Consider the following 12,150-nt stretch of genomic DNA (forward strand, 5'->3'; position numbering starts at 1 on the left):
GGACTGTATTTCACAGAGGAGGTATGAAGGAGGGATGGAGGACTCCGTCGCGGCGTACCCGGGCTCAGAGCACCATCTGCCGCCTGCCGAGACGAGCTGGCCGCCCGTGCTCGGCTCCCAGCCTTTCCCTGCACCAGGGAGAGACGGATACGGCGCCTTATTAATGAAATAACAGCAATTACAGAGCATTTCCCAGCCGAGGGTTTCCATGTGCTCCCTCAACAGAAATGCAGCTGAGGCAGGAATGGGATGCAGTGTTAATCCCCTCTGACGGGTGAAGGCACGGGACAGCAAGGACCCACTGCCTCCATGACCCTCCCCTCTTAATTTGATTTTTTTGTCCCCAGAAATCATTATTTCCTTCTCCCTCAACCACAGGGCACTGAAACCCCAGCGCTGACCTCTTTACTCCCTCTCACCCAACTCCACACTGACCCCGGTTTTCTGACATTAAACTCATGCTGCTGGGTGTTGAACTACTTTGTCAACACTTTGATTTTTTTTTTTTTTTTCCCCTCAGCTTCTCACACTTCCTCCCCCACCCCCTTTCCAAATCCAGCCACAAGATACTCCAGAACAGAAATGTTCACTGGATACAGGGAGAAAAAAACCCAGTAGCTTTCCTTGAAGTAGCTGTTAGCATCCCCATCCTCAGAGTGAGCATCCCATTGCACATCTTTCATGTGCAGGATGAAAATTTGAGAGGCTCCTTGCTGCACAATTACAAAACAATTCCCTCTTACACCTCCAAGCAGCTTTGGGTGACAGCTTACACTCCCTGAAACTGCAAAATCAGCTTTAGGCAGGACCAGAGATACAGGAGACCTGCTGGGTCACAGAGCTGGCCCCGCTGCTGGGAGAGGGGAGCTTCCCTGCAGAGCCTTTCAGATATACGTGTGTGGGTATTTATATATACATATATATAAAATCTATATATAAACTTATATATACACATATAATATCTACCTCTATACATATACGTAAATAAATAAAGCAGGCTGGGAGCCGGGGCAGCTGCCAGCCTGGCTGCGGGTGCAGCCCATGCCATAAGGAGCCCAGGGTCACACAGCACCTCCTGACCTTCCTCCACGTTGGCAAAGCGACTTCATAAACTCACAGAAGAATCCGTCCAAGCCTATAAAATCCCCAAGAGAGCAGTTCACGTCTCAGGGACGTGATGCTGGTACTGGGAGGGCGAGCCCTCTCCTCGCCTCCTCCACGACGGCTGCCCACCCGGGCCGGGCCCCCGCTCACCCATCACACACAACCCTTCCCCGCGCTCCCTGCCTGCTTCCGTTGCCGAGGAGATGGGGGAATGCTCACACAGACCTGCTGTGTGTTGTGTAGGTACCAGGTACCTGGGTTGGGCTATTTTTTAAAATTTATTTATTTTTTAAATTTACGGGCAGCCTCAGGCACTTTCCCATGGGGTGAAGCTGCTCAGAGCTTCCAGCTCACCCATCCCCACGCGCTGCCTCGCACCTCAGCTGTCCAGTCTGCTGATGAGGGTACAAGGCTGGGGAGAGAGGAAGGTGTCTCATTCCCTCCTCCCCAGCCACCAGCTCCTGCTCTCGACTCTTTTGCAATCAGGGAACTGAGGAGTTTTGGCGAGTTTTGCTGGGTTCAAGCCGCAGCACAACTGGCCTGGCAGGGATGGGAGGGACAGACCTCCACTGGGACTTGGGGGAGGAGAGCGCCTGGGTGGGAATGGTGCTCACCTCCACCAGCACTCTCAGCTCTGCCAGCACACCTATTTTAGGGCTGTGCTCTAACCAGGGACCCTGAAATACCTGCATCAAGAATAAGCACACACACAAAACATATTCCCACCATTCAAGAAGAATAAGAAGGACGAAAAAAAGCTACTATATGAAGGAAGAAACCCACAACATCAAATCACACACGACTGCTGCGCATCAGTATGAAAAGAGTGAGAACATCTAAATTTTTTTTTTTTAGGCACTTAAGAACTCTTGGTTCTCAAATACGAATGATCAATCCCACCGACTCCACCTCTAGGTGAAGGGCCTTACCCACCACTTACCCAGATTTTTCCCTTGTCCCTCTCAAAGCGGCGTAAAGGAGCCTGGGTGCTAAACAGTGACACGCCCGAGATGACATTAGGATTTTCATCTTCTCTTAAAGAGGCTGCATCTAAACATCACCGCGTTGGTCTCCTGGGAAATTAGATACGTTGTTCTTCAAAGCCCAATCTGCAATAAGGGGGCAACACTCCAATGTGTTTCCTTGAAATTAGAGCACCAAATGCATCACAGTAAACTAGAAAGCCCTTGCAACTTTTTTTTGGCAATTTAATTTTGCTATTGGATTGAAAAGTACGTAAGTGCTCAAGTAAAACCATATAGTACTTTTACAGTGCAGTAAAAGTGACATTTGTTATGCATTTATTCAGTACTTTTACAGAAGTGTGGTACCTATCACAGACCGAATGCTGCTCGTGTTCTTTGTACAAGTCGTCTATTAACTTCAGAACAGGGAAATTCCCAGGAGGAAACCAAATAGGATGCGATCCAGCTCCTTACAGAAAACAACAGTAAATAAGCTGAGCAGGAAAACAAAGGGAAAACATACCGTGTTTTATGAGGAAAGCTATTTCTGAAGTAGCAGAACAAAAGTAAAATCAAGTAGCAGCTATGAAGCGCGAAGCCTCCCCCCAGCACGCCCAGAGCTCCCGCTCGCACTCCCACATCTGCAGCAGCACGGAACAAGTTTCTCTCGGGAGCCACAGGAATACAAGGACCGTGACTGAATTCCTAAAAGCAAGTTTTAAAGAACTTACTCCCTTGCTCACAGCTCGGTACGTCATGGGGTAATAATAACACCACATAAAATAAAGGAGTCCTGGCTTGCCCTTCTTGGTCTCTGGTGCAAGCCATGCCCAGAATGGCGATGGGGGAGTTGAGAGAGCAGGTTTTGGCCACAGCAGCTTTGCGGGGGTTGGACGGATCCCCGTCCAACTGTACTGGGGGTACAGTTGTACCTGTACAATATTGCTATACTACTGTACTACTATACAGTAGGTTGACCCGCACTTGCCTAAAGCACTGATGTGTAAAAATCCTTGCACAAGCACTGGACGTATTTAAAGAAGGGACCCCTCCCAACTTGGAACTCACAAGCATAAGGGTTTGCACGCTTACCTGGACACATGGGTCTATGTACACACTCCAGGGAAACGCTACCACGGAAATTCTCACTGCAAGCGTGTGTGCAACCAAGCTGCCATCCCACCTGACTTACCCCCAAAAGTTAATAGTACAATACTGCTGTACTGTTAAAATGCAGTTTGAAGTACAGCTCCAGTTTGCAGCCTGTGGGATATTCTAACTGGGAGGACTTGGACACTTGCCTACAGAGGCGGCACGTGTTGGGCGAATTAAAGGCAGGTCAGCAAGGCAGACCAGGCGTTAATGTGCTGCCCTCCCTATCTATCGTTTCAACAAACAAATATCTCCCAAATTTATCAGCCTGGCAACTTTCACAAACAGGGAAACGTCACTTGCTCAAAGCTAAAAAATACCCCAAAATACTGCAAAGCCAGTCTTATACACGGTGCTGCTTGCATGACATTTCAAAAAATCTGAGGATTAAGATCAACCCATGGTGCCTAAACCTTTCCCTCTCCGCACTTTATAGAGTATTTTAATACAGTAGGTTGACCCGCACTTGCCTAAAGCACTGATGTGTAAAAATCCTTGCACAAGCACTGGACGTATTTAAAGGGACCCCTCCCAACTTGGAGCTCACAAGCATAAGGGTTTGCACGCTTACCTGGACACATGGGTCTACGTACACACTCCAGGGAAACACTACCGCTGAAATTGTCACTGCAAGCGTGTGTGCAACCAAGCTGCCATCCCACCTGACTTACCCCCAAAAGTTAAGACTCTTCTCTGCAGATGGACAAATAACTGTAAACATAAGAAAATGGTTAAAATTATCATTGCATTAGACTTCTCATACCATTATTTGTAATTTAGACAATCTCAGAAATACAGGGAAACTTCTTGGATCGGATTAAAATCTCCAACCAAATTGTAATTACTGTGAATTTGATGGCATTTACCAGAGCATTCATGCATGCATCTCTCACTATATATTTCAATAGGTTCCCTCAAAACATATCTATTTAATTATACACCTGTGAATTCTGAAAAACAGGTGGAATTCAGAGTGCCTTATTATATCCTATTTGTTCTGCTGAATTTTTGTGCTAGAAAAAGAATGATATCAATAGCTCAGGAACCTTACAGCTACACACTATCTAATCAAAGGTGTTAAAAAATAGAGAGACATCGAGACTTCTGTAAAACAGGGTAGAGAGCCCACCTCTAGGTCACACACACAAATGCTGGTAAACTTACAGGCAAGAGAGAAGCAACCTGTCCCTGACACGGGGCTGAATGGGATAAAAACGGTATAATAAAACATCACAGACTGACACACGGAGAGAGCCTCCCAGCTGCGGCAATCTTCAGTGCATGCACCTCCAGTTTTGAGGGTGCTACAAAGAAGTTGCATCACTCTTTGGATGAAGAGGGCAAAGGAAAGGGACAGTAAAAACTCCCTTGCACGTTAACCCTCACTTTTTGGTGGAGCTGTGTAAGCTTAGGGGCCAGAAAAGAATCAGAGTTTCTCTCTTTACAGGTCACCAACACACAAGAGAAGTGCTGTCGTACACATGCATTGCCCTGTAAACTCCACCCCTCCTCAGTTATGACTTTGCTCTGAAATGTAAAGCTTCTGAGCAGCTTCCAAAATAGTTACCATTTTTATCATGGTAAAAAAAAAAAAAGAAACCCGCAAAGTCAACAACTGCTCTGCCACGAGAACGTCTCCTCAGAAGTATGCCAATGGCCACATGAGGCAGTGTTCACGCCAGCACCAACAATAAAGTTCAGCGCCGATATCCCAGTCAAAAATTACATGAATTTGAACTACTGGAGGGAGATGGATGTTACCAGCTTTTCAGACCAAAAGAACAGGAACTTTTAAAAGCTGAGTAAAATTGTATGGAGTGAAGGGCTGACCGTGCACTTAAAAAACGTGTTACTTAAAACAAAACCAAGAGCTATGGTCTTCCAGAAGATCTCTCCCTCCTCCCAACTCCCCTGGCCTCTCCAGCGTATTTCTAAGCTACTACCTCTACCGAGGAGGGAGTGCAAACTACAGCACACCATGTAATAACTTTAATTTTTCAAACATGTCTTCCCCCCAGCTTGCTATTGGAAGCAACACCTGAAGGTCAGTTTCTTCCCGACTTACCTGCCACAGCTTTGCAGATACTATGCTCGGTCGCTGGACGGCCAGTGGTGATTAACATTTACAACCAACACTTGCTACAATTAAAGGAAGGCTATGACAATGTTTTGGCCAAAAGTCAAAGTTGTTTCTTTCCGCTTAGCAACATTACACAATTTGAAAGACAGTTTGGAGTTTACAAACAATTAAAATCTTCAAATAAGTGCCATACACGGTGTCAGGTGAGTACATCGCTTCAGGAGCTAATCTGTTTTTTCAGAGAGACAACTGGTCTCCTCACGTGGACCAAGTCAGTGCCGGACTGAGTGCCAGTTCAATAGCAGTGTGCTAGGTGCAGTAGCCTGTAGATAGATTTGTCTGTATGCGAGAAATAATTATCAGATTAATGTGATTTTTCTATTATCCTAATAGCAGGATTAGGCCCTCACAATTGTGAATTATTATTTTTTTAAGTTGCCCATGAGAGGGGGAATTAAAAAAAAAACAACCCAAACCAAACAAAAGCTAAACATTCAGTACAGAGCATCAGAAATACACCTTCTCAGATTTTCACGTTAATAATCAAGTATGTCCCTGATTATATTCTTTTATAGTTGTGCTCCAAATTCTGTGTTTTATGTCACACCTTCTTCTGAAAACCATCACAGTTAATCGTGTTTGAGGGAGAAGGCTGCCCTCAAGGGAGAGGGGGTTTTATTAACCTTCACTAGACAAAACCAAAATACTTTTAAGATCTCTTCAGAAACTTCCCCTGCTTAAAAACCAAACCAAACCAAACAAAACCCACTATTCATCAATCTTTGTCCAAGACCCCTAAGACAACAATGAAATTTCAAGATTCATCAAGTTACATACCTCCAAAACACTGACAAAACAAAACAATATGAAAAAACCAAAGTGCATCTTTAGGAAACAGCATCCCCTCAGATAGACTAATCATTTACTGGACGAAGAAAAATAAATCCAAGAGGAGAAAAGATTTAGAGAGAAAAATACATTAGCAAATACAGATAAATTTGTTTTTAATAAAGGAGTTAATTTTCTTTCAATCCTATATAAAACAATAGCAATTAAAAACTTCATTTTTGAAAGTAAAATATTTACATATGAACAAGTAACTGTGCAAAATTTACATGAAAAAAAATGGAAAGACAGGATTTCCTAAAAGACAAAATAAAAGGGGTGTAACAGTTGTCAGGTGTTGATAAAAATACTGATCAGCATTCAGTTTACACGCAAGAGAGTTAAATTCTACCATGAGAGTTCACACAAAGAAAGCCAAAGTATTTACAGTCATAAAAGTACTATCAATAGACAATTTAATACAATAACCTCTGAAAATATAAAGAACCAATTAGTATATTTGTAATAAAAAAATAGGTACAAAGAAGGGACTTTGCTCTGGACATCTTTAAAGTAGGCCCACAGCTTGCATACAGTCTTTTAGCAAAATAATTATAGTTTACATAGCCATTTTTATGTTATGTGCCAAAAATTATGTACAATTACTGACAAAATACACCAACCATTTTTCAACACTTGATTCACACTGAGAAACAGTCTTTTGATGATTCCTCTCAACTTTGATTTTATTTAATCTAAGCTTTCACTTTAGCTAAAAAACACAGTGCAAGTAAAATATATTTATGCTGAAAAGGTTTCTCTTTTTTTCCTTTTTTTCCTTTTTTAACTTTACAGCTTTACAAACTATAGCAAATAAAATGCATTTTTACAGATGCTGCTAAAACATTCAGAAGTAACCCTCCTTTATGGGATTTCAGGGCCTCTAATAAGCAATAATGTGATTAAAATTGAGGTTATGTTTAAAATTAACTGTATATCCCTCTAGATTTTGAACATTTTGGGGAAAGATAAATATTCTTTAAAAATCAGTTTGCTTTGCTAACTGACTGTTTAAAAAAAAGCTAAATGAAATGAGGTCATCTGCTGTAGACATATGCCTATATAATTGATTTAGTTGAATAAAACTGAACTAAAATGCACAATTAATGTCGAAACTGCTACAGGGCTGACAAAGGGTAGCTAGTTATTTGCTAAACGATTCCATCAGTCTTTATATATGGCTTGTTTGGCAAGAAGGCCACTCAATCAAGAGATGAGTTAAAATTTAATTGTCCTTTTATAGTATCCACAGGCCTTGTAAGTGTCCTCACTGTTACAGAAATGTATTTCTCTCATACTGAAGAGTTTATTTATAAACAGGAATATAAAACTGTTCCATGTAAAGAGGTGGTTGTTTTTTAAACAATATCCCATTTGCTTGTTACAAAAAGGCGTAATTTGCAAATATATAAAAAATGTCCTCAGGCGTCTCTCCGTCAAAAATACCTTGATCTTTTCCATTTTACTTAAGGAATGCTTTATATAGCAATAGTGAATGGCTTGTCTCTCGCTCATTTTCTAAACAAAATATGAGGTCCCTGAGGTTCACCCGCGTTATCCTTTGTCGCGTAAACTGTCTGGTTGTTCCAACTCCAGAGCTGCCTGGGACTGCTGCACTTGAACCAGATCCCTGGAAATGAGAACAACAGATAAATCAGAACGTGTCAGCGCCCCCAGGTATTCCAAAACTTTTCAGAGAAAACATGCTTGGCAAGAACCAAGTGGCTATGTACAGGAAGCTATCAAACAGTATGCTGTATGCTACCAGATCAGAGATTTCTTTTTAATTCTTATTTATAAACAATAGTTGAACAATCAGAAGTTTTCAGTGGCATTTAATATAGACAAAAAAACCCCAAAGCACTGCTCTTATCTTTAGGAAGACACTAATGATAGGCAATCCCAACAACCAAAACAAACGGAAGAGACCGTATTCTTCGCAATGTCGGCATACAGATCCCAAGGGTAGCCCTGGAGTTCTTGAAGAACCGGGGCAGTTCTATCCCCCTGGACCATGAGGTCTTGAATAATGTCCTAGATCCCCCCTGATCTTCATGGTAGGGTGCCATGAGCTCCCCTTTTGGTGACGACAGCTGTAACCAAGCTCAGGATTATATTAAGAAGTAGCTATCCTAGAGACAGTCAGACATTCTCTAATGATCTCTGAACTCTTCTCCATCGTCAAGCAACACTTATCCCCCTGGTACACACTAGTAGTTTTCCACACAAACTGGCAAGATAAACAAGTAGTATATTATTATATTTGTCACTTCAAAAAAAACAGGAGAAAAAAAAATTCAATATCTTTAGAGATACCCACATCCTTCAGCTGTTTAGATGTACACTGCCTGGTAAGTGAGTTATAAAGCAAGCCTGCTGGGACTAACTCCAATGCATTTTCACTTGCAGAAAAGACAGTTCTGATGGATACATACGATTAATGCAACTCTTCCATGACTCCTATGCTTTCCTTTACACAAGCAAGGAAATCCTGGAGCGCTTTAAAGTCATCGGCCATCAGCATGAAAACTATCCAGTAACAAGGTGCCTCTTCCAGTGAAGACTGGGATTTGATCACACCCTGTGCACACGCACCAGAAACACTTTTTCGGTAGTAAGAGGGGTGCAGCCTGGCTTGAGGCTGGCGGAAGGGCACGGTCCAGCAGGGACAGCTGAAGAGCAGCATGGCTCAGAAGAGCAGCGACCAAATCCACTCTGAAGCAGCCTCCCTGCTCCTCCTCGCCCGTGGCAGCAGTAAGGCACAGTCACCAGTAGATGGCACGCAGAGACCGAAAAGCCAACTTTCACCTCAAATTTTAAAGTCGGGAATCTTTTTGGCAGTTGCCTGTTGCTGATACCTTGCTTTTTGTGTACTTATGTAAATAATGAAGGTGTTCTGAGTGATTTGGGACAGGTTATATTTCTGTGGCTTATCTACGGAGTCTTTTTTTCCTCCTATTTCATTTACTAGAATACTACTAGAATAAATAAGTGTTTTTCCTTTCTTAATGGAACTTCAATACTTAGTGACACCAGAAGGTCCAAACACACTCCACTAGTGAATAAAGATTCATCTGCCCGAGAGCTTGGAGAATTTTAAAAGACTGTTCTAAATAAGAATATTCCAGACTTGAGAAAAGCCAAAATTTAGACTAGTGCAAAAGCCAGCTGAATAAGCTGCTGAGGCTTACCCACTAATACAGTCCTCTCTAGGTATAAAAGTAGTATATTTATGATCAGCATACATTATTAAGAAACCAATCTAAACTTGCGCTGGAAATTACTGTCTCTGGGTTAGTAGTATACAGTGTTCAGTGCTTCACCACACTGCTAACAGTGAAGTCAGACTTTTGTTTCTCGAGTAATTACCTGTTGAACCAGCAAGCATCAAATCATTGAAATCCTGTAGTTACAACAGTTTAAAGGCTGGATTTTCAAAGGGATATTTTAAGCCACTTGCACAACTTAGGTGCCTAATTTCCATCAACTTCAATGGAAATTAGAAGATGCAGGAGAGCATTGGATGCTAACTAAATTTTGTTAAACACATACATATGACTACTAACAAGACAATAGAAAGAACTTTGGTTGGAAGTGGTTGTAATTTTTCTTTTTTAAATATTCTTTAGTAGGAGCTCAAGCCTGATTTTATTATGTATTATTTACATATTATTATGTAAAGTATTATAATACTTTAAATGCAAAGGTAAAATTTCAGGAGTCTTTAAAGACACAGAACTGTGCTACTCCTGCAGGCATGGAATAAGTAAAGAAGCTTTTTGGTAACTTTCAAGAAAACCACGTGGACATAAAGCTAAAACTGACAGCAACCTGTTTTGTTAAATTTTGAAACAAAACAGTACAATTACTACTTAGAAGTGATTTGACATGTAATTAAGATTCAGCATTCCTAGACATCAAAAGCTTACATTTACAAATCTGTGTCTAAGTAATGACAAACCTTGTCATTACACACTTCTTGTAATATGCCTTAACTACAAACTGCATACAAATGGTGACAAGTGGAGCTCAATTTAAAAATGTCAAGTGACACAGCAGCAAAAGCACAGCTGTGAGTCTATCAGATCAAAAGCAGCTGGTTCTTAATTAAACTGACAAAAAGATTAGATTTCCAGGGAACCTGTAGTTAATTGGTTAACCAGTAAGTGATTAATCTAGGATAACTAAATTAGTCAGATTTAGATGAAATACAAACAAGTGTTCACAGTAGATGTAAAATACATTCCGTAACCTAAGTGACATTAACAGACTATTAACATTGCACAGTTGAGCATGCATAAGAAAGCAATGCCAACATTAACGCTGCATGAGATACTTCACTATATTCCTCAGAGATGACTTCATTTATATACATATCTACCCTTGTGAAAGTGCCACATTTTGCAATTTTTACAGTTTTAAACCACATTTATAAACCTTTAATACAGTAATTTGTTAACGTATATAAAAAGTCTTATTATCAGTAACAGGCATTTCAGTAAGTTTCAGAATTCAAAATTACTTTAAAAGATGCTCAAGAGGCTTGATTTTTTTAATAAATAAAAATAACATTTACTAGTATTCAGATTGTTCTCTAACATTTTATATCAAGGACATGTAAATTATTGCTTCTAGCAATTCAATATAAAACAAGGTGAATTCCTTTGAAACAAGAGGCTTTCTACAGTATAAATGCTTTAGCACTAAAAATTTGGAATGCTCAGGGAGTAATAAACAGAATGACTAAACTATTACTATCCTGTCACTTGCTATCAGACACAAAACTCTGCAGGGAAAAATCCTCAAATTATGAAGAGAGCTTTTGGCCCTAGTAAATGACAAGTTTCAAGAAGGCTTTGTTCTTTTTAAACACTAGGGAAATCCCACATTGAATGTCTTCCATGCAGAAAGCAATTTTATACCATTTCATGTTTATTGACTTGTTTAGAAATACAGCAGATAATTTAAATTCAGGTAGATTGGTAGACTAACATTAAACTTATCAGATACTCAGCATACTGATACTTAGTCTGCAGAGAAATTTTTAAAAGGCCAGATTAAACAGTAGAATATACAAAGCATATGCAAGAACATCATAATCAGAAGGAATTGGTCAAACTGATCTGCTCTAGAGATACTAAAACTAAGGCAAATCAACAGCTGAAGATAGAAATTAGGCAAGTTCCTATAACCTGAAGCTCTTGCTGTCAAATTTAGCAGTGATTCAATTCTACCACTGCACCCACCTCAGTGGCATTACTCCGCAGTCTTATTTAGTTAGATTGGCTACAACCGCAACAATCTCTTCCCAAAACTATGGAGGTCCAAAAAGGCAGAGACTTGAGAGAACAGCAACAGCTTTTCTAACATTCCTCCAGCTCCAGGAATCAAGGAATGACAACTCGAAGTTTATTCCCTATGCCGCTACACAGATGCTAAAAATTGATCCTGGCCTTGGAGGAAGCAAATCTGAACACAAAATACACTTCTGCCACTCTGAAAGCTTCCACAAACTAGGGAAAAAGCTCTGGACAGAAAAGGTTTTACAGAGGCTAACACAGCAAAACCAAAGATTAGCTATACTGTACCTCTGTCCCCGATCCAGATCCCGGTGAATCTACTTTCCTTTTCTTTCTGGGACCGATCGCAGCTAATGCAGTCAAGTTGGCATCCCTCTGTCTCATCTGTGCTAGCTCTTGTTGCTGCATCTGCATTTGCCAGAACAAGTACAGTTAATTATTTTTCTTTCAATTTCCAAAATAAAAGTTCATGTCAAGGTGAACACTTACCTCCTTGGCCTTCTGTTTCAACCTAAGCTGTTCTGGATCTTCTTGTCGAGATCGAGACTATGTTGATAAAGGATGAACATAGAATGGTTGGAGAAAAACAAAGAAAAATTAATTCAGTTACAAAAGCAGCTAAAGATTGTAAGTTTTACATAGCATATGAAAGTTTTTCTTAAAC

At 40.8% G+C, this 12,150-nt stretch overlaps 1 protein-coding gene across 1 annotated transcript in view; it reads right to left on the reverse strand.

The window, feature by feature from the left end:
• Window positions 1-6,324: 6,324 nt before the first annotated feature.
• Window positions 6,325-12,150, reverse strand: part of TAF4 (TAF4 RNA polymerase II, TATA box binding protein (TBP)-associated factor, 135kDa) — a 37,989-nt gene continuing 32,163 nt past the window's right edge. Inside the window, exons 14-16 of the mRNA XM_009326793.1 lie at window positions 11,976-12,032; window positions 11,775-11,894; window positions 6,325-7,816 (exon numbers count right to left, since the gene is read on the reverse strand). Of these exons, the coding sequence (XP_009325068.1) occupies window positions 7,649-7,816; window positions 11,775-11,894; window positions 11,976-12,032 (345 nt within the window). The 3' untranslated portion in view covers window positions 6,325-7,648. The remainder of the gene's footprint in view (window positions 7,817-11,774; window positions 11,895-11,975; window positions 12,033-12,150) is intronic.

This window comes from Pygoscelis adeliae, unplaced genomic scaffold, assembly GCF_000699105.1.
Source record: "Pygoscelis adeliae isolate BGI_AS28 unplaced genomic scaffold, ASM69910v1 Scaffold286, whole genome shotgun sequence".
Lineage (NCBI taxonomy): Eukaryota > Metazoa > Chordata > Aves > Sphenisciformes > Spheniscidae > Pygoscelis > Pygoscelis adeliae.